The sequence below is a fragment of the Zea mays genome, chromosome 5, assembly GCF_902167145.1.
Source record: "Zea mays cultivar B73 chromosome 5, Zm-B73-REFERENCE-NAM-5.0, whole genome shotgun sequence".
In the NCBI taxonomy this organism is placed as follows: domain Eukaryota; kingdom Viridiplantae; phylum Streptophyta; class Magnoliopsida; order Poales; family Poaceae; genus Zea; species Zea mays.
The window spans coordinates 193,085,434-193,107,477 of record NC_050100.1 but is presented as its reverse complement, the minus strand read 5'-3'; the positions used below and the strand labels follow the sequence as shown (position 1 = coordinate 193,107,477).

At 45.5% G+C, this 22,044-nt stretch overlaps 1 protein-coding gene across 4 annotated transcripts; it reads left to right on the top strand.

Annotated features, from left to right (window-relative positions):
* Positions 1-162: 162 nt before the first annotated feature.
* Positions 163-21,975, top strand: LOC103627474 (uncharacterized). 4 transcript variants are annotated; one of them, XM_020538619.3, is made up of 12 exons: positions 163-530; positions 704-787; positions 881-952; positions 1,037-1,090; positions 1,180-1,275; positions 13,157-15,117; positions 15,980-16,187; positions 17,096-17,815; positions 17,945-19,537; positions 19,617-19,725; positions 20,003-20,127; positions 21,121-21,975. In XM_020538619.3, the coding sequence occupies exons 1-11, from the start codon at positions 240-242 to the stop codon at positions 20,095-20,097; spliced, it is 5,283 nt and encodes a 1,760-aa protein (XP_020394208.1). In that variant the 5' UTR covers positions 163-239; the 3' UTR covers positions 20,098-20,127; positions 21,121-21,975. The 4 variants fall into 4 exon arrangements, with proteins under 4 accessions (XP_020394208.1, XP_035814701.1, XP_008645988.1 ...); XM_035958808.1 differs by having other exon boundaries at positions 21,055-21,975; XM_008647766.4 differs by having other exon boundaries at positions 17,975-19,537; positions 21,121-21,968.
* The last annotated feature ends 69 nt before the right edge of the window (positions 21,976-22,044 follow it).

Here is a 22,044-nt window from a genome sequence, read left to right as displayed (position 1 = left end):
TCTCAGACAGGCTGTGGAACAGGTTCCAAATTTGTTTAGGCCGATCATCATCCACATCATGACAGCAGTTTTGGCCCAATACTCTAGTGCCTGCTCGTGGTCGAATTCGAATTTCGAATTGACTGTCACTCCTCCAAACCAAAACGGCCAGGCCACTCCTCCAGTCTCCCTAGTGGCCTAGTCCCCACCGCTCCCTCCCCTCCACCGCGGCGCTTCACGCTTCACAGTTCACAGTCACCATGCGGACTCGCTTCCTCACCGCCGACTACTTCGCGCCGTCGCCCTCGGCTGCCGCCTCCTCCGACCTAGCCATAGCGCTAGCATCCCTTCCCTTCCCTTCCCTCCCCGTCCCGACTCTTCCTCCCGAACCCCACCTCACCCCATTCCCGTTCTCCGCCGATTTCCTCCCCGCCGTTAGTGTAGCCGGCGATGATCTCGACTCGCTCCCCTTCGACTCCGCGGTGACCGAGCTCCTCACCGCTGTCATCCCGCAGCCCCTGCCTGTGCCGGATATCCCTGTCGCTGACGAGGTGAGCCCGCCGCGTATTGAGGCCTTTGGAGTTCTCGTTCTCTATTCTCTATGTCTAGCCCGTATGGGTTCAGTGAGGGGCAGTTCGGATGGGTGATGAAGTGGTGATTTGTATGGTTTTGTCAATTCCGGGCTTCTTTGCGTGAAATTTTGTAACTAACAGGTTTCTCGCAGGGCTTGGATGATTATCTCTACGGTAGGGGTGTTTACGGCAACGCTTTTAGCTCTACTGATCCCGTTGCTTTCAGAGTCTTCAAGGCAAATGAAGCTTTATGTTTGGATTCCATGCGCCTTCTCAGCTTTGATGTTCTCACCATGGAGTATTTCTGAAAATAATGTGTGTTCATTCAGGGACTGGAAGACAGCCACACAAACGGCGATAAGGAAGAGGGCCTCAATTTGGAGGGCTCAGCAGTTACTAAGGTGATTGTAGTTTCTGCTTGTTTTGTTATGGTGCGACTGTTGCATAGGAGATTTATGTGTGGTTTCTGCGTGATGTGTTGTTAGCGAGGGGACCTGTTGGAGGCCTTGTTTGAGGTTCCAGAGCTCGATTTCCTGTCGGTAAGATGCATCTCAATAGTTTCACCTGTACTTTTATGTAGTTTCCTGCTCTGTTTCAAACTCTGCTCTGCTATTTCATTGTATCAAAGGTTTTGCAGAAGAAAATTGCATCGTTTGATGACGAAGAGCCAGATGCTTGTGCCGGCACCTATTCATTTGGTGTCCGAGACATGAAAATCATTCCAGTACTCTACACCATCTCATCTAAGTTTTAAGCTATTTACTACCCTGTATTCCATATTTTGTTGGAGTTGCAATCTAGTTATGAGAAATGAATCAAAATGTTGTGCTTGGATGCACATGTTCTTTGGCAAGTCACATATTAATAGGGATCACTAATCTACATTAATGTATGGAGCTGCAGTTTGGTTCCAAGATATAGATGAAAATAGTGTGCTTAGAACCATATGCTCTTGTCACATGACATGTTTGGGATCATTAAAATCTACTATCTTCTGATACAAGTTGATGGCTGCTTCTTCTACTGCTGCACTTACAATATTAAAATGAACGTACATCATGCACAATACATGCATGATAACATAACTGCCGGGATTAGGGTTACGGAGGTCGTACGAGTGGTAGGTTTGGGATCTAGGGCCAGGACTCCGACTCTTGGGCAGCCCCTAACAAACTAACCAACTCTATCTAGGGAGTTCCAAACTAATGCTTATCCATTGAAACAAAGTAGCTAATACCTATCCATCTAAACAAACTAATTGATACTTATCCATCTAAACAAACTAACTGATGCTTATCCATCTAAACAAACTAACTGATTTTATTAGGGCTATTGGGTTGCCGGTTGTTGACGCCTTTTGAGGGCGCCAATTACTCAAGAAGAACCGTGGCGGTGCCCTCTGCACAGGGGCGGACGGTCCGCGCGTGGGGCCGGACGGTCCGCGGCCTGGTGCGAGGCGCGGTGGTACTCTCTGCGCAGGGGCGGACTGTCCGCGGCCTGGGGCCGGACGGTCCGCGACCTGGTGCGCGGCTAGGGCTTCTCTGCCTGACGGTCGGACGGTCCGCGCCCTAGGGCCGGACGGTCCGCGCGTGCGCAGAGGCGGCGGAAGATCGCCGACGGCGCCTGGATCTCGCTCCCGGGAGGGACCCCGTCGGGGAGGAGAGATCCTAGGTGGTGTCTAGGCTCGGGCAGGCCGACCTAGACTCCTCTAATCGACGTAGAGTCGAGGAGAGGCGAAGAATTGGAGATCGAGAGGCTAAACCTAAACTAGACTAGAACTACTCCTAGGATAAAATGCGAAATAGAAGTGTTTGATTCGATTGTTGATGATTACAAATCGGCCGTAGACCTCTTTTTATAGAGGAGGGGGGCTGGACCCTTTACACGACCGGATTCCGAGCCAAATCCGCGAATATAGCTAACAAACATAGCACAAAACTCGGAACCCTAACCAATTCTGCGCAGGCGCGGACCGTCCGGCCTACAGGCGCGGACTGTCCGGACCGCGGACCGTCCGGCCTCAGGGCCGGACCGTCCGCGCTCAATTTGGTGCTCAACATATGCCCCCCTGCCTTTTGGTGGAGCTGAGCAAACCAAAAGCAACTAACTCGATGTGATCACATCGGTTCTCTTATGCATCTTGCCACATACTAGGATGGTACTGCTTAAGGAAACGCCCATTCAAGGCTTTGGGTAAATCTTTGCCTTGTAATGTTTGTAACAAATAGGTGTTGCCAGACATCACCTGTTTTACTTTATAAGGACCTTCCCAGCTTGGTGACCATTTCCCGAACTTTCGGTCTTTATTCCTTAGAGGCAGAACAGTCTTCCACACCAGGTCCCCTACCTGAAATGATTTTGCTTTGACCTTCTTGTTGTATGCCCTGGCTACCATGATCTTGTCCTTTTCTATTGCTCCCAAGGCTATCATCCTCTTGTCGGTCACCTCATCAATATTATCCATCATTGAATTATAATAATCAGTAGCAGTTAGATCATTTTGTCTGGCAAACCTGACAGCATTCAGACTTATTTCCACAGGCAACACTGCTTCCTGCCCATAGACAAGCTCAAAAGGAGATACTTTAGTAGCCCTATGTTTAGATATCCTATGAGCCCATAAAGCTTCAGACAAAATCTTATGCCAATGTTTAGGATTATCAGATATCTTCTTTTTTATCAAATTAATCAATGTCCTATTGCTAGACTCGGCCTGACCATTGGCCTGAGCATAATATGGAGATGAATTAAGCAGCTTAATTCTGTATAATTCAGCAAATTCACGTACCTCCTTTGACATAAAAGAAGTCCCTTGATCTGTAGTCAAGGTCTGGGGAATGCCGAATCTATGAATAATATGCTCAGTTATGAACTCAATTACCTCCTTGTGTGTCATGTTCTTCAGAGCAACGGCTTCAGTCCATTTGGTAAAGTAGTCAGTGGCAACTAACACGAACCGATGCCCCTTTGATGATGAAGGATGAATTTCTCCAATAAAGTCTAATCCCCATCCTCTGAACGGCCAAGGTTTGATGATAGGATGTAATTCGGCTGCAGGGACCAACTGTAGGTCGCCGAATTTTTGACATACTTGGCAACCCTTGTAGTACTTGAAACAATCAGCTATCATACTAGGCCAATAAAAACCAGACCTTCGCAATAACCACTTCATCTTTGGGGCTGATTGATGAGTACCACAAATTCCTTCATGTACTTCGGCCATGGCTAATATAGCATCATCTGGGCCCAAGCATTTAAGTAGGATGTCATTGACTGTTCGGCGGTAAAGTTCATCACTCATCAAGACATACTTGAAAGCTGTTCGCCGAATGTTCTTATCTGTCCTGATATTGGGATTTCGTAAATAATTAAGTATAGGTGTCCTCCAATCACTTACATCGGCTTCATTGTCAGCCGAATTGATTAGAAGAACATTTCTGGTCACCCCGGACGGTCCGGCGTCATAACGCGGACGGTCCGCGACCTGGGAATTTGGCTTTGCACTGGTTATCAGATTTTCAGTTTTGTGAAACTTCCCTCTCTTTATCCGATAACCTGATGCATCTTGTGCCAAATCGTTAGCCCTATGATTCTCAATTCTAGAGATATGTCGAATACTGAATTCGTCAAAAGAATGGATTATGCTCCAACATTTCTCAAGATAACTATTTAGAGTACCATCAAGACATTGATATTCTTCTAACACTTGTTGGACAACCAGCTGAGAATCACCAAATACCATCACATGTTTTACTCCCATACCATCTAAAAGTTCTAAACCGAATAGGAGGGCCTCATATTCAGCTTGATTATTAGTGCAATAAGTTTCCAATCGGCTAGAGAAGTCAAAGGAGACATTACTTGGTGACACAAGCACAATGCCAATCCCTTGCCCTTCATTGCAAACCGATCCATCAAAATATAAAGTCCAAGGAGTAATAGTGAGGTATGACATGTCTAGCTCATAAACATCATTAACCCGATGCTCTACAATAAAATCCGCTACGACTTGGCCTTTTATAGATTTCAGTGGTTCGTAGGCCAAGTCATATTCTATTAGTGCATAAGCCCACTTACCAATTCTACCACTCATAATTGGGTTGTGCAACATGTATTTGATCACATCGGCTTGACCAGAAACAGTGCAATGACTAGACAGTAAATAACATCTACATTTGGTGCAGGCATAAAACAAGCATAAGCATAACTTTTCAATAAAAGTGTACCTTGTTTCAGCATCCACCAACCTTCGGCTTAGATATGTCACCACATGCTCCTTCCCCTCAGTTTCTTGTATCAGAACAGCCCCAATGACCTTATCCTCAGCTGCAATGTATAATCGAAATGGCACTCCTGCTCGTGGTGCTTTTAATACGGGAGCCGAAGATAAGTATTTTTTGATGAGATCAAATGCTTCTTGCTGTTCTGTCCCCCAAGCGAATTCGGCATCATTCTTAAGCCGAAGAATAGGGGTAAACGCATCAATCTTCCCGGCTAGGTTAGAAATAAACCTTCGTAAATAATTCACCTTACCGAGGAACCTTTGTACCTCGACCTTACAAGTCGGAGGCCCCACATTCCGAATAGACTTGATTCGGTCAGGGTCTATCTCTATACCATGTTCATGTATGACAAATCCTAAAAACTTACCAGCCGACACCCCAAAAGCACATTTACGTGGGTTCATTTTCAAACCATACTGACGCATTTTATCAAAGGCCTTGCGCAAATCAGCTATATGAGAACTAAACTCAGCCGATTTGACTACAATATCATCAATGTAAACTTCCAAAGTGTTTCCTAACAATTCATGGAAGATCAAATTCATAGCCCTCTGATAAGTAGCACCAGCATTTTTCAGACCAAATGTCATGACAACCCACTCAAATAAACCAATGAAGCCTGGACATATAAAGGCCGTTTTAGACGCATCTTCTTCGGCCATGAAAATCTGATTATATCCGGCATTACCATCAAGGAAGCTAATAATTCTATTTCCTGATGCATTATTGATTAATGTGTCGGCTATGGGCATGGGATATTCGTCTTTAGGAGTTGCTCTATTTAAATTGCGAAAATCAATGCATACTCTAAGTTTACCTGTCTCCTTCTTCTCCACCGGCACAATATTGGAGACCCACTCTGCGTATCTGCAAGGTCTGATAAAATCAGCTTCTAGCAGCCGGTGGATTTCGTCCTTGATGCGTGGGAGAAGATCCGGACGAAATGTTCTAGCTCTTTGCTTGAAAGGTCTGAAACCAGATTTAATAGGCAGCCGATGCTCTACGATCTCTCGGCTTAATCCAGGCATCTCAGTATAATTCCAAGCAAAGCAATCTGAATATTCCTTCAATAGACCGATCATCTCATTTCTAGAATCGGTCTCCAGGGTCTTGTTTACAAAAGTCGGCCTTGGAGTTTTACCATCTCCTATGTCAATCTCCTCCAAAGGATCGGCCGATGTAAACCCCTGTCCTAGTTTATCAAGATCTCTGAATTCCTCTATCATGTCTCCCACAGAGGAATCAGATGATCTTTGTGTGATGGCGGACTTTCCGGTCTCGGGGACCGGATCATCCATAATACTGTCTTTTCGCTGTGGTATATGTTCGGTTTTAAAGTCCGAACTCTTTTGTGAAAAACCAGACCATCCGGCCTTGGCGGCCGAACTGTTCGTGACCAAAGACTCATGAACTTTGTGTGTATTCATCATTTAACTTTATTTAGGATTTAGCCGATTCTCCATCGGCTCTAGCATTACAGGAATGAAACCTTTCTTATCTATACTTATGAATTGATAATCAGAAAAGTCTACTCCTGTGAGACATGTAGCAGTCTCATAAGTCCAGAGTACAGGGGCATCGGCCACAGCGATGCAGGCCGATACATCAGCATGTACTTGTTCTATGTCATCGCCTACCCATTGTATTAGCATCTGATGTAATGTAGAAGGTATACATTGATTGGCGTGAATCCAATCCCTGCCTAGAATTAAACTGTAATTTCCTTCTACATCGGCGACGAAGAATGCAGCAGCAAGGGTCTTAGTCCCGATGGTTAATTCAACGGACGTGACTCCCCTGGCTTTGATCGAACTATCAGTTCCAACACCGCTGAGGGTCATGTTGGTCTTGACAAGTTCGTCATCTTGTTTACCTAATTTTCTGTATAATGAATAAGGCATTAGATTCACAGCCGCCCCTCCATCTACCAACATCTTAGCAATCGGTATCCCATCAATGTGACCGCGCACGAAGAGCGGCTTTAAATGATTTACCGATTCCTTTGGTTTAGTAAAGGCGGCTTCTTTAGGACCAAAATCAAACTGGGCAACAACAGGTTCATTGTCGCCGATAATAGTACAATCAGCGGAAAATGTAATAATATTTACATCCATACCTGGGCGTTCTGGAGAATCCTCGTAGTCGACCAGGTCTTCTCCCAGCAGATCGTCCTCCTCCATTGATGTTGTCGTGTCGTTGGAGGTCTCCTGGTGAACGGCGGACGGTCCGCGTGCGGGGGCCGGACGGTCCGCGCCTGGTGCAGGTTGTCCAGAAGCTTCCTGGTGAACGGCGGACGGTCCGTGCGCGGAGGCCGGACGGTCCGCGCCTGATGCAGGTTGACTTTCTATTTCTGTGGCCGTTTCTTTGTTCTCAACGGCCTTCGGTCTCCATTTCTTTTGCGGTGGTGGGTATAGTGGATGTGTGTCATTAAATGTCTTCTCCGCCTCCTTCTCCTGGCTCTCCTTTGCTCTTAAGCGCTGCAATTTTCTCTTTTGGGATCGTGTCAATCCCGCTGGGCACCATCGAGGCATGGAGTATTTTGGATCGGCTGTTTTGATGGTAGCCGTATCCTTTTCGGTTGTGTTGGCCGATTCGCCGAAAATCATCGGCCCTTTATTGTCTCCCTGTATGACAACATCTGCAGTGCCTATTTTGATGATGTCTTTTTTCGTTGTTCTTTGAGTTGCTACAGGCATATGCCCCCCTGCCGTATTGGTCGGCTTAGGAGGCCGAGTAGTCCGGCAATCTTGTTGGGCCTGTGCCTGGTGACCAGATTCAGCATCGCTCAATCGGTCTCGCACTGGCGGCGCCAACCTATCAAAAACGGATGTTTGGGGTGCCCCCCAGGCGGGGTACTGTGGCATCCCAAATGGATATGGTGGCATACCCCACATTTGATTTGGAACATATGGTGGAGGTAAGTATGTGTATGGATATGGCATGGATGGATAAGGTGGTGGATATGGAGGTGGAGGTGTCCATGCAGGTACGTTAGGTCTCACTTGTATAATAGGACCTTTCATTTCTTCCGATTGGTGAGGTGGTCCAATCGGTCTGACCTGACGTCGCTCATGAATGGGTGAGTGGGGTCGCTTCAGTGGCCGGTCACTGGGGCCGGCCTTCTTTTTCACATATTTAGATAACAACTGATCGAAAGTCGGGCCAGGCTTGATCAGCCGACCAGCTGCTTTAAATGTATTTGTTTTCCACGTACCTATTTCTGGTCGTCGTGGCTTGAAGGTACGTGGCCGCTGCGAGTCTTGAGCATGGTCGGACCGTCCGCTGGAGTCCGCCGGACCGTCCGGGGAGGCGTCGGACCGTCCGCGTCTGGATGGCGGACAGTCCGCGATGCGCAGAATGGGTTCTTGCGCCTGTGTCTCTGTCTGTGTTTGCCCCCCAGTGTCAGAGGCTGTGATAGTCACCTTCAAGGTCTCCCCTCCATCAGGAGTCTTCTCGGCCACCACTTTCCTGCAAGAAGTTTTATGATTCCCACCGGCCTCTCTTGCATTGCCGATGACTATCTTTTTGCCTTTGCCTTCATCGGCTGTGTTCGGCCGAGTCAGGACTTTCTTGCCCTCAAAGTCGATCATGTTCATTGGAAAGGGCTCCGTGTCCACCTGCATTTCCTGAAATTTCAATCGTCCTTCGTTAATGGCCGATTGAATCTGTCGACGGAATACATTACAATCATTAGTGGCATGAGAAAATGAGTTATGCCACTTGCAATATGCACGACGTTTTAGCTCGTCGGCGGACGGAACAGTGTGATTTATTTTAATGTTGCCATTTTTGAGTAATTCATCAAATATTCTATCACACTTACCAACATTAAATGTAAACTTAACCTCCTCTTGCCGTTTCTTTTGAACCGGCTGTAAGGAGGCACAAGCCGAAGATTTGGCCTGTTTTGGCCAAACCATTTCAGCAGCATAGACTTCTGCTGATTCGTCTTCTGAGCTACTTTGGTCGCATTCTACTACATGCACGTTGTGACGAATTGTTTTAGCAGTTTCTTTGCTTCGGCTTTCGCAAGCCAAAGCTCTCTGGTGTAATTGTGCTAGTGTAAAAAATTGGATGCCTTCTAATCTTTCTTTTAAATAATATCGCAGACCATTAAAGGCTAATCCTACTAGCTGTTTTTCTGCTAAATGAATTTGAAAGCATCGGTTTCTTGTATCGCGGAATCTCCGGATGTAATCATTAACCGATTCGTCCTTTGTCTGTCGTAATGACACTAAATCTACCAAATCTAACTCATAGTCACCAGAGAAAAAATGATCATGAAACTTTTGTTCTAGATCCCCCCACGATGAAATGGAATTAGGAGGTAAAGTGGCATACCATGCAAACGCAGTTCCTGTTAGAGATAATGAAAATAAACGCACGCGAAATGCCTCTGTGTCGGCCAATTCTCCCAATTGTGCTAAGAACTGGCCTATATGTTCGCGCGTGTTTTTTCCTTGATCACCCGAAAATTTTGCGAATTCGGGTATCCTGGTTCCCTGTGGGTATGGGTGGTGATCAAATCGGCTGTCATAAGGTTTCCGATATGATTGCCCCCCAGGGACCATGCTTACTCCGAGCTTATCTCGGAACGCCCCGGCTATTTCTTCCCTAACTATATCAATGGCAGCCGGTGCGAGACCACCGGCTCTCTGGTCAAACATAGGTGGGGTTGGCTGGATATTAGCATGTTGTCTTTCCCCCCATTGGTTTGAACTACGTGGTGCATTGCCATTTGCCCTATATGGTTCATATGTTTGATCGTTCCTTTCCGGCCTTCTAGGTGGGGCCGGAAAGTTTTCCTGGGCTCTAGATCTCGAATTAATGGGTTGATGCATTGTATAGTGCGATGGGAAGCGCTGCTGGGACGGGTGAGGATTCAGGTAACAATCCTCCTCAAAAAGGTCATGTGCGGACTGTCCGGACATTGGCCCGGACCGTCCGTGATTATGTGCGGACCGTCCGTCGTTGTACGCGGACGGTCCGACTGGGTAGTTTAAATTCTGTGTCGTGTGTGGTGGTTCGGGCGCATATCTAGGTAACCCATTAAGAACAGGCCCTACTGTTGTTGGTCCGGACGGTCCGCGCTCACGTGCGGACGGTCCGGGCATGTGCAGATCGGCTGATTTGCTGCCGGTTTGCGGTTGCTCAGGGTATGTGTCCATCGGCATCCCATAAAGGGGTTGTGACTGGTCGTGACAACCTGTAGCCGATGTGTTACGCGTGTTACCTCCTAACTCAACCTCGTGCGAAGGAAAATTTGAGACACTAGATTTATCAAACGCACGTACTAGTCTCTTAAGATCGCTTTGCATACCCCCTATGATGTTCTGCATTTGTTCACGCTGATCTTCTACATAATTTCTAAGAGATTGCAGATCGTCGGTATTACTTACATTGGGGATATCTGGCGTAGGTTGGAGCGAAGCCGGATCCGTCGCCCGATGTCGGACGACCTTGTTGTTCCTGTCCACTTTGAAGTTGGCCAAGAATCGTGCTTTCGCCTCCTGGATCATCCGCTCCTTGTGCTCCTCGAACTGGAGCTGCTCGTCAGCCGGCAAGGTTTCCCAAGTCGGCTCTATGATGTTGCTTGGAGAAACATCAGAGCTATCCCTTGAACCGGCCATTGAGGGCCGATTTGATGAGCTTAGATGTGTTTTCCCCAGCGGAGTCGCCAAAAAGTATGTTGACGCCTTTTGAGGGCGCCAATTACTCAAGAAGAACCGTGGCGGTGCCCTCTGCACAGGGGCGGACGGTCCGCGCGTGGGGCCGGACGGTCCGCGGCCTGGTGCGAGGCGCGGTGGTACTCTCTGCGCAGGGGCGGACTGTCCGCGGCCTGGGGCCGGACGGTCCGCAGCCTGGTGCGCGGCTGGGGCTTCTCTGCCTGACGGCCGGACGGTCCGCGCCCTAGGGCCGGACGGTCCGCGCGTACGCAGGGGCGGCGGAAGATCGCCGGCGGCGCCTGGATCTCGCTCCCGGGAGGGACCCCGTCGGGGAGAAGAGATCCTAGGGGTTGTCTAGGCTCGGGCAGGCCGACCTAGACTCCTCTAATCGACGTAGAGTCGAGGAGAGGCGGAGAATTTGGGGATTGGATAGCTAAACCTAAACTAGACTAGAACTACTCCTAGGATAAAATGCGAAATAGAAGTGTTTGATTCGATTGTTGATGATTACAAATCGGCCGTAGACCTCTTTTTATAGAGGAGGGGGGCTGGACCCTTTACACGACCGGATTCCGAGCCAAATCCGCGAATATAGCTAACAAACATAGCACAAAACTCGGAACCCTAACCAATTCTGCGCAGGCGCGGACCGTCCGGCCTACAGGCGCGGACTGTCCGGACCGCGGACCGTCCGGCCTCAGGGCCGGACCGTCCGCGCTCAATTTGGTGCTCAACACCGGTCATAACATCTCTCCCGGCCTCCACAAACAGCTTGTCCTCGAGCTGGAAGGCAAAATTACGGGGGTGGGGGATCTTCCGTCGTAACAGCCACCCCGTCGTCGTCTGGGGTCACCTCAAGGTAGAAGAGGCGTTGGCAGTGATGGCCTTGTACAAACGGCTTGTCGCATTTGTAGCATAGACCCTGGTGGCATCGCTCTGTCATCTCTGCTGGGGTGAGGCGCTTGAACGTCGGTGCTGCCGGGGTGGAGGCAGCAGCTGCTGGCCCGACCGACGATGCCGGCGTAGGGGATGGCGTAGCCAGTAGACGCGTAGATAGCGGAGCCATGCGTCTGTCCGAGCCTTGCTGGCGGCGTTTGTATGCCCGGGCGAGGGCTATGGCCTGGTGTAAGTCGCCAGGCGCTCACAATTCGACGTCCCACAAAGATGCCATGGAAGTCCGGCGGTGAAGAGTTGTGCTTGTTGGTGCGGTGGCGGCACGGGCTTCACGTGGCACAGGAGAGCTATGAATCAATCTTGGTAGTCCTCCACCGTGGAGCGGAACGACAGGCGTGCCACCTCGCCCAATGTGTTGCTGCGCAGAGGAGGCCTAAAACGCTGCTGGCACAACGCTTTGAAGCACGACCAACGCAGTGTGGGCTCGTCGCGCCGTAGTATGACGGACCACAGCTGTGCCGCGCCCGTGAGATAGTATGTGGGCCATCCAGACTTTGTCCATCTCCGGCGTCCCTTGATTGTAGAAAAAGCTCTCACAGCGGGACAGCCAACCAACAGGATCTTCCTTGCCGTTGAGGGTGGGAAAGGGAAGGTTATGGTAGTGTGGGTTGTGAGGGTGCTGCTACAGGTTGGGGGGTATGCGCTATGGTGGGGGTCGGGAAAGCCTGGGATTTTTACGTGGAGTGTGGGAAGGGTATCTGATGGATGGGTATGGTTATGGTTGATATGGGCGGCAGCAAGGCAGAGGTTGATGATGGAAGGGTGGTGGAGGTAGATGGGAGTGGAGCGATGGTGGTGGCATTGGTGGTGATGGTATGGATGGCGCGGTGTGGGTTGGAAGGGCAGATATGCTACCATAGCCTGGCATTCCATAGGGGAAAGAAGTAGTGCTAGGGGTGGTGGGCGCTGGGGGCGGCGGTGGTGTTGGCGACCTACTGGACATGCGGTCGATGGCAGCGGTGAGGGCGGCAAACTGGTGCAGCACCATCTCCTGGAAAGCCATGAAATCAGCCTAGGAGACAACATCGGATGTTGCTGCGACAGATTGCGGCAAATGTGTTGACAGCGGAGATGGTGGGTGGAGTTGATCCCGGTGGCGACTTCTTCGGAACCTGGCATCACCGATACCAGATTGTTGGGATTAGGGTTACGAATGTCGTACGAGTGGTAGGTTTGGGATCTAGGGCCAGGACCTGGACGCTTGGGAGCCGTCCAGATGCTGGTGGAGAAGGCGCGGTACTGTTCACGCGATGAACAGTAACGGGATGGGAGAAGCACGGGCAAGATAATTGCCTGCTTGCCTCTTTAACCAAAGGGGTACAATATATAGACTGTGATAGCAGCCCCTAACAAATTAACCAACTCTATCTAGGAGTTCCAAACTAATACTTATCTATTTAAACAAACTAGCTAGTAGCTAATACTTATCCATCTAAACAAACTAATTGATACCCATCTAAACAAACTAATTTATGCTTATCCATCTAAACAAACCAGCTGGTTTTATTAGGGCTGTTGGGCTGCCGGTCATAACAATAACATAGTGTTTTCTTGTCCCATGGTTTCAGGAGCAAACACCTTATGATTAACATGCTCATTTGTTTGATTCCCTTGTGATTTATCAAGTATGAAATGAAAGCATCACATTCTTATTGTTTCTCGGTGTGCTCATGTCCTCGAACATCCTTCTGCTTTATTTCAGGATTTCATTGATATTGATACTGAGACAAGAATACCATATGCAGCTGAATTTGCGGAGTCAATTTATCAAGTAGAAGTCCCTGTAAAACATGATGATGATGATAACTGTCCTTATGCTAAAGATAGCTACTGCATGGAAATCATAGGACTAGAGAATGGTCAAATAATACCCCAGTTGGAGGTTAGTATGAATTCTTGGGAGCTTGATGAGTGCCCAGCAAAAACAATGATATCCAATTTTTTTCATAGTATTATTGAACACTTATTTGATGGAGCACAAGTCTGTCTTCCATCATTTGGCTCAAATGAGTTCTTGAGACCATGTGATATTGACATTTTTGCCTTGGTTTGCAAAGATGCCCCACTTGTGGAGTATCAAGCAGATAAACCAATTACAGCAAATGATGTAGCAGTAATGGATTTTGTAAGGATCAATGATGGTATTTTACTGGATAAAAAGTCAGCATTATACCCTCTCAAACCTGATGGGACCTGTTCACATTTTCCTTGCTTCATTCTCTTTGAGGAAGTAAAGATCATCGACTTTCCTTCCAAGGATGCCTTTAAGTCACTTGTTCTTATTCAGTCAGAGAAAGCTGAGATGAATACATCTGAGGAAATATTCAAAGACGACTTTGATCAAGCAAAACATTTCTATGAATCAGTGGTTAGCTCTGAATTGGCTCTAGTTGATGATACATTCAAATCACTACCTACACCTATTTTACATGATGATAAAGCAATGCGATCTATGCTTCCCCCTATAGAAGAAGTACTTTGCTCCCTAAAACCACTTCCTCTATCTGCAGCAGATGGGATTTATTTGGATTGGCATCTTTTATCAGAAGGGCCATGCAACCGGGAGAGTTGCTCTACTTATGAGAGCATGGTTGAGGAGGTAAAGCCTTGCAGTTTAAATTCTGAACTACAAATAAGTGGCCAGCAGATGCCAGCGCTTGACATTGGTTTTCTGGAGGATTTTCCGAGAAGTGCAAAGCCTCAACATGAGGACAAGCAGAATGAGGTTTATGTTCCTGGGCCTATATCTCATGATCCATCAGCTAATTTGGAAGCAACTCAAAAGAACATGCTAGAAAATGTTGTTAGAGGTCATACCCACATGGATAAATTGAGTTCAGAAAAGGAATCATCCTTGTTTGAGTCAACGTCACAGTCCAATGGGCTAAGCTTCTACTTGAATGTGAGAAATGGCACTAATAAAGTGAGAAAAGCTGAGGATATTTCTACCTTAGACATCCCCTCTTCAAAACAAGCAGCTTCAATTTCAACCAGACCTAAAGTTAACAAACTCATAGAAATTCATCCTGTCAACCTCTCAGATATTATCCAAGGCCTTATCAATGACATCCATGTAAGTTATACATCTGCTTTGCAAGAAAGTGCATACTTAAGGCATTCTTTCTCCGATGGGCAAGGTTTAAGCATTTCAAAGCAAAAGCTTCTTGAACTGATAACAGGGGAAGGTTCAGAAGGCCTGTATAGCTGCTGTAAATATGAAGATAAGATGGAGCTTATTGTACTGTATGCATTAAAACAGGTTGCATATTACCTATGTTTCTTTGGTCTGCATGCCGCCTATCTGTATGTAGGCAATTTGACTGGAACCTTTGAAATTATTCCTGAGAGGTTAAGACATCTTCAACGCTGCATTGGTGAAGCTCGACTGAAAGCTGAGAAGCAATTACAGGAGTCTCATCCGTCATTATCTGTCATCGAGACAATCCTTAGATCTAATACCCAAATCGACCAAAAGATCCTTATAGTGTCTGATAGAGCTTTCTGGTTGCCATTGGGCCAAAAGCTTACTGCAATGAAGATAACATCTGTTGAGTTTGGAACATACCATTCAACCACTTATTCAGATGCGGTGATTGAGACAAATTCTAAAAGATGTATGCTGCAAGAATTATGGAAATCAGACTGCATTCTGCTAGATAACAAGTAAGTCCGCATGAATTCAAATTGGGCTTCATTTAAGTCAATTATCAGCACCGTTTTCTTATCTTTTCAGTTATTTTACTACATATAAAATCAATGTTAAAAACATAATATTTGGTCTCCTGCAGTTAGCCACTTAGTCTTCCATGATAATTCTCATATTGATATGTTCTTCAGCATGGTATATCACTATTTATATATAATAAAACTAAAATATGAAAAAAATGCTTTAGGTAAATAAATTACATGTTTGTCGAAACTAGGTGGGATTTCACATCCTTTTTAAATGTACAGAAATTTCAATATCAAATTTGAAATTTATTTTTTTCTCGAACACGCAGAACTGCACATCATTATATATTATAGAGAAGAAAAACACCCAAAAAGGGGTAAATGGGTAAAAAAACTCACACAAGCACACACTTCTAGGCTCTAGCACACACACCAGAACAAGACGAGGAACCTGCCTTAACAAGCCCAGGTGCTTAAATTTGAAATTTATTTTGGTGAACAAAAGTGTATAAATTGCATCAACCTTTTCTGATTAAAACTTAAAAGCATTTTTTTGCAAACGATTTGCCTGCTTACTCATTGGTTATTTGTGGCCTGTTATACTTTCTTATATAACTGAAATCACAAAACACTATAGAGTTCAAAATTGTTATGCACATGTAACATTTTAGAAATCACATATAGGCCACGACGCCATCTCTACACTACAAAAAATAGCATAAAATGATAAGGTTGTCCAAAAAGTTTCTCGTCATTTTTCATAAATGATGTTTTTCTTGTGTGCTTTATGTTTTCAGTGTGTCAGTTGTAAATATAAATATATGATATAATTCATTTCTTTTCCATCTTGAAGGAACATCCCAGCTTCATTCCCCTTCAGTGAATTTTGCATGATAGTGGAATATGGAGGCCCAAATAAATCATCTATCTTGTTATCTCTGGCTCCCAAATTAGATGGGTTGCCACCACTGCATTTCCTGTATGTCACAGTTGATGGTGAAGGCCTTCCAAATGCTCTTGTCGAGGACAATCACACAGACCCGGATTTGAAATCCACATTGGTAATCACCAATCACTTTTTCACAGTTAAACTCATTCATTTTTGTTTGGGGGGATCTTTGTATCTATTTCAATAATGCTGTTCAGGACTTTCCTGTTTGCTAATAAGCACACATGTATGTTACTGATATGAAACGTGGGTCTGGTTTATTAGTTGTTGCTTAAGTGTATCTATTATCTATTCGAGTCATTTTTTTTATAAAACTTAGTATTGGTTGTTAGAATGGACGCACTAACTAGTTCAACCCAAAAGCTTGAGTTGTTCAGAGAGGGTAGGGAGAGAAAGACACAAACATGGAGATAAAGGGGCAGAGGCACAAATAAAACCTCTGTTAGGATTTGAACTCGAGACCTTTGGCTCTAATACCATGTTAGAGTGGACGCACCAACCAGTTCAACACAAAATGTTAAATTGTTAGGAGAAGGTAGGCAATTCACCTATACACCTCAAGGAATTCCATAAACTTAGACTAGAGAATGGAAGTAAAATACACACTACAATTTTGTTTTTCTACACTCAACAAAATTTGTTCAAGTGTGTAATAGAAAATATGTACTCCCTCCATCCCAAAATATAATTCGTTTTAGACTAAACACGCATTCATTAATTAATTTATGAATGTATCTACATTTATTATCATTTATTCGAATGTGGATGAAAAAAGAGCTAAAAGAACTATATTTTAGGACGGAGGGAGTAAGTAACTATAAGATCTTTTACGAACTGAAATCTTATCATGATTTCTAGTTTTGATTAACATGGATTTTAAACACTGGATAATTGAAGTGGTACGCTTTGCATATTGAATTGTTCAAAAGTCAATTTTGAGGGTTCACACTGGAGTCCTCAAAAGGCTAACGGCGCACATATGTAGGAGGTCCTAAGTTTTCCTCTCCTGGTTATTTGCAGGATGCTGCTTTGCATACACTTCAGAAGGACTTGCAAGAGAAGATGAACAAAATGCGCATTGTTGATTCATTAAACTTTATACCGGCAACAAATCAACAGCAACATTTGCAGACCAATCATCTCACTGTGGATTCATCAAAAAAAATTCCTGCAGATGTTCAACTGCACAATGCGGGAAATCTGAACGAAAAGAATATTGTTGATTCACACAACTTAGTGACTGCAACTGAACAGCCCAATGGCTTGAACCAAATAACCATTGCCAATTTACAAAATTTTGTGCCTGTAGTTGAGAAGAGCAGTTCGACTGTTGTATCTGCGAATGTGATAAAAGCCCCCCAAGTCAACCAATCTGCCGGTGTCCTTCCTCTCAGTGAGAAAATGGACAGCACCAAAGCAGGAAGATTGCCTGGCCCAGAGGTGGCGATTGTTGTCAATACTGGAAATCATGGAAAAAATATGCTTTTCTCTCGAAGATCATCTTATCAGCAGATACTAGCTTTGGAGAGAGGAGGTATGCAGGTTGTAGAGCGAGATGTTGATCTGCCTGTGGATCTAATACTTACTGCGGCAGTTTGTTTACTATGGTATGATACAAGAACCTCTGGTTCCAGTGAGTTAACAATATCAGCAGGCACATCTGGTATAACAAATTTTCTAGAGGATATTGCTACCAACGTTCTGATGGCACTTAGCTTCTGTTTCTGTGGCTGCATAATGGTAATTGATTTTGCTCCTGTTAATGTCCTCAATTTTCCCTAATAGAGTGGCTTTTCACAGCTTATGCATGCATATATGTTACTCTTGTTTTTCTTACTAATATATGTGCTCGTTTTTGGTATATTGCAGCACAATGAATCATCTATTCCACTTTTGCAGGTCTTCGAGGGTGAAAATCACTTGCTTTCTGCTGTAATGGAGGCATCTGATTCTCTATATGCTTCAGCTGTTAACCTGGACATGAATTTGCAGCTATTCTTCTCAGAAATGCCCAAATCAACAGATCAAATCATTCTCAATTGCATCAGGAATGCTGTTAGGATAAATCAGGCTCTTTGTCCACAAATAACTGAATCGGAAAGTCTGGTTGAGTCATTTCTCACAGCATTCCCTTCAGTTAGTCCTCTGTCTGCACACATGATACTTTCTTCTGGCAGTCTTATGGATTTCCTCAGATGGTCACATGAGCAACGTACTCAGGCTGTTGAAAAGTATCATTTGCCACCGCAGAGCATTTCTCTCTTCAGTGCTTTGTGCAAATTCGGTGAACTAGGTGAATCAAAGTCTGTAATGACTGAATGCTCTTCTGTTGATTCAGATATCAGTAGTACTTTGCTGCAGTCTCCGAGGAAAAAGAAAAGGCGTGCCGCACAAGACTTTTCCGTTGCAGTTAGTAATCCTGCTTTCCCTAATCCATGTACTCAATTGCATGGTGACTGTGTAGAAAATGACAAGATATTCTCACCACCTAAGTTAAGGAAATTCTTTCACATAGAGGATACAATGTCTGACCTCCCCGAAGTCTTTATGATTGATCAACGGTTGAATATGGGTAGTGAAGGTGTCTCTTGTCAGCCAAGAAAGTATGATGTGGATGCTGTAACTGGGATCAATATAATAGATGATGACTTCATTAATGAGTTGACTCCAAATTTCAGAACATACAATGAAAGGACTAGCAGTATGGTGGACACATGCAATTTCTCTAAGCAATCCGAATTGGGAGCTAAACAGCCAATCAGAAGTTCCTTTCCCGCCAGCTTACCATCAGTCTGTACAACTTCCAGTCATCCAACATTCCCATCCGCATTGGAGATCAATAATGACCCTGGTAGCTGGGACGTTCCATGTAGTATAAATCAGACATGGGCAGGTCATGTGCATGGGGATTTCGCCACAAGCTCTGGCAGAAATGATCAGGGTGTCAGATATCATGAACCAAGACAGGAAATAATGCAGACTCCAGTACCTTCACTTTCTTTTCTGAAACAGGATTTTGGCTGTCATGGAGCATCACAAGGCTCAGGCTGGGAAATTGACTATCTAAGGCGAATGAATGAAAACAGAAAAGCATGCCGAGAGCAATCTAGATGCAGTGTTTCAACGCAGCCAAATTCAAGAACAAGGGATGGCTCCTCAAGAATTCTGAGTGCTCCTCCAATTGAATCTTTCAGATATGAAAGAAATAAAGATGCCCCTTTCAGGGACCAGAACCGTTCAGATATTGAATCTTTCAGATATCGAAGAGATATAAACACGCTTTTGAGGGACCAGAGCCCTTCAAATGAGGTTCGTAGGTATGGGAAAGGCAGGGGAGGAACTAAAGCACAGAGCCATAGGGTAAGAAAGGATTTCAAGGCACAACCTAGCATAAATCATGAAAAGAGCATAATGCCATCCATCGAGCCAACATGGACTCCTCTTGACAAGAGAGCGAGACAAGTATGTAATTACATACGGCAGAATTTGTTTTTGCATGCTAGTGTTTAGGATGCTTGTTAATCTAGACAATCTTCTGCAGAAACTTACATTTGCAACATATGGGAACGAAAAACAAAGCAAGCTGGTTTGGAGACATCAAAGCAGCCCCGGTGTTGGATGTGGCTTCCCTAAAAAGTACCATGAAGAAGGTACGTAGATTATCAGGTCCAGTAATGTCCTGGACACCCAGAGCGTGTTATTTTAGGAGAAGGTGCCCACATGTAAGTTTTTTTTTAATGTTTTGGTTAAGACAATCCATGAAATATTTCTTCATGAGAACTCGCCACCATCATTAACCTCGCAGGAGCTGTCAATGTACATATTGTTTTTAGCACTCCTGGGAATGATTGAATGTATCCTTGTTAGACTTATATCCTGTCTGTTTCAACTTATATGAAATTTATGTGCCACTATCATCTTCTATAGGTTCAGGTTTCACTGCAGTAATCTTGTTGACATGTGTTTGCATTTATGATGCTCGCATGGCGGCATGGATAGCTATTCATTTTCTGAAACTGTGAGGGTATGGCATTATTGGCATATCCCCAAAGGTGCGTATCCTCAAAGGTCTTTTGTCTATCCCATTTGTTTGGCTTCATTTTCAGGCTTATATGTCACTAGTCTACTGCTTAATTCGATATCTTAGGGGATGTTTAGGATGTCTCTAGGTTCCAGCTCCAATGTAAAGCTGTAGTTTATAATATCAATTTAAATAGTTTTAAAACTATTTTAATCTATATAATAAATAAAATAACTTATCTAAATGTCTTCTAAAAACCTACAATGCTAGCTTCACGATTTTCTGGAGCACCTAATGACATGCTCCATCAACTCCACGAAATTTCTGGAGCTGGAGCTATTGCAAACAGGGCCTTCAACAGATAGGTACTTGGGCTATCGCTTTGGGCTTGTTTGTTTCTGCTTTTTAGAGATTTTGAACTTCAATTTTTTGGACCATTCAAAAGTGAAAAACCCTATGAAGCTCACTAGGATGAACTTTAGGGCTTTTAACCTATGAAAGTTGTTTAGGTTTTAGAAAATTCAAAAGCTAAAAAGTGCAAAATCTTAAAAAAGCTGAAACAAACAGGCCGACACAAAGCCACAAACACTTGAAATTTGCAGATTAGAATTTGTTTTTGATCCGAGTATAAAGATTGATAGATGCTAGGCTACATTGCTATTTTTTAAAAAAAACTAGGCCACATTGTTATTTTCTTAAAAAAACAAGGACATACTGTGACTATCAGTGAGTTCCTCGAAAAAGAGAATTAAAAAAAAAACTCCTGTGTGCCCGAGTCGGAGACGAATATCGAACTCGCTCTATGTTCGGTTCTACTCTAATCCATATGGATTAAGAGGAATTGAGGGGGTTTCAATCTCTAGTAAATCAAAATTCGTTTAATCCGTATCAATCCCTTTCAATCCATATGGATTGAAAATAACCGAACAAGCCTAACCCCTCGATGCCTCAAGTTCAGTCGGCACGCGTTCGTCTTCTGGACGTCAAGAAACAGAGTCCCGTCTAATTACGACCGACGATGCAGCCAGGACGAGGGTACTATATGGCAGCGGCTTCGGCTACGGGCCAGGTCCACCCTACCGCCCCCCGGTGCCGCCTGAACTGCAGATGGCACCGCAAGAGAGTGAAGCCGTTCTGATGGCTACCGGCCGCCTCGCCGCGGAGTACCTGACGAACAGAGGCGATCTGCCGGCGAAAGTGCTGGAGAACCGTCCGCCGGCGCCGATTCCCCGTTCGTTGGTCGGAGTCGGAGGCCAGACCGCATTCGGGTCGCAGTACCACGAGACGCCGGTATACGGGACGTTCCACTTCCAAGGACGTCCGCGGTCCGCCCGCGCCGCAGCAGCGTCAGCCGTCAGTCATGCCCCCACCCGTTCTACTCCCAAGGGCAACAACGTCCACCTGCGCCGCAGCGCCGGTTTCCGGCCCCCCGCCCGTTCCGAGCAGGCCGCGACCAGTTCCCGAAGCGCCCACGCCAAGGCCCGTTTGGACCGGCTTCCTCCCCAGGCGCGGCACGCCGGCCGGGCATCGGCACCCGTCGTGGACGCGAATGAAAATAAGCGAGACGATGATAACGAGCACAGTGCGCCGGCCGGAGACGCGGGCAACTCTCAGTCGACGGCGCAGCCGGATGTTCCGGCCAGCGGCCCGCAGCAGACGAACGAGCCAAGCAGCAGTTCCCACTAGCGAATAAAAGCTAGAATACACATCATTTTTTTTGGCTGAAACGGCAGCGTAAACAGCTCTAGCAGTTAGCACCACATTTTTTGTAATTCTGTGCGGAAGTCGTGGAGTTAAGTACTATTTTGCCTCTATATATACCAATATCGTTACCATGTTCCAAACTAGTACATGGAAATAAATATATCAATCATATTCATGTGTCTGAACCAGCAAAAGAAATTGCAACAAAAAAGCAGCCCAGACAATCAACAGAAATAAAAAAAAT

Excerpts from the sequence above, each read along its gene's own strand:
- LOC103627474 (XM_020538619.3), top strand. The coding sequence starts at position 240 with ATGCGGACTCGCTTCCTCACCGCCGACTACTTCGCGCCGTCGCCCTCG. Across the intron at positions 1,091-1,179 it reads CAGAGCTCGATTTCCTGTCG|GTTTTGCAGAAGAAAATTGC; the intron begins GTAAGATGCATC and ends ATTGTATCAAAG. Across the intron at positions 17,816-17,944 it reads GTTTCTGTGGCTGCATAATG|CACAATGAATCATCTATTCC; the intron begins GTAATTGATTTT and ends GGTATATTGCAG.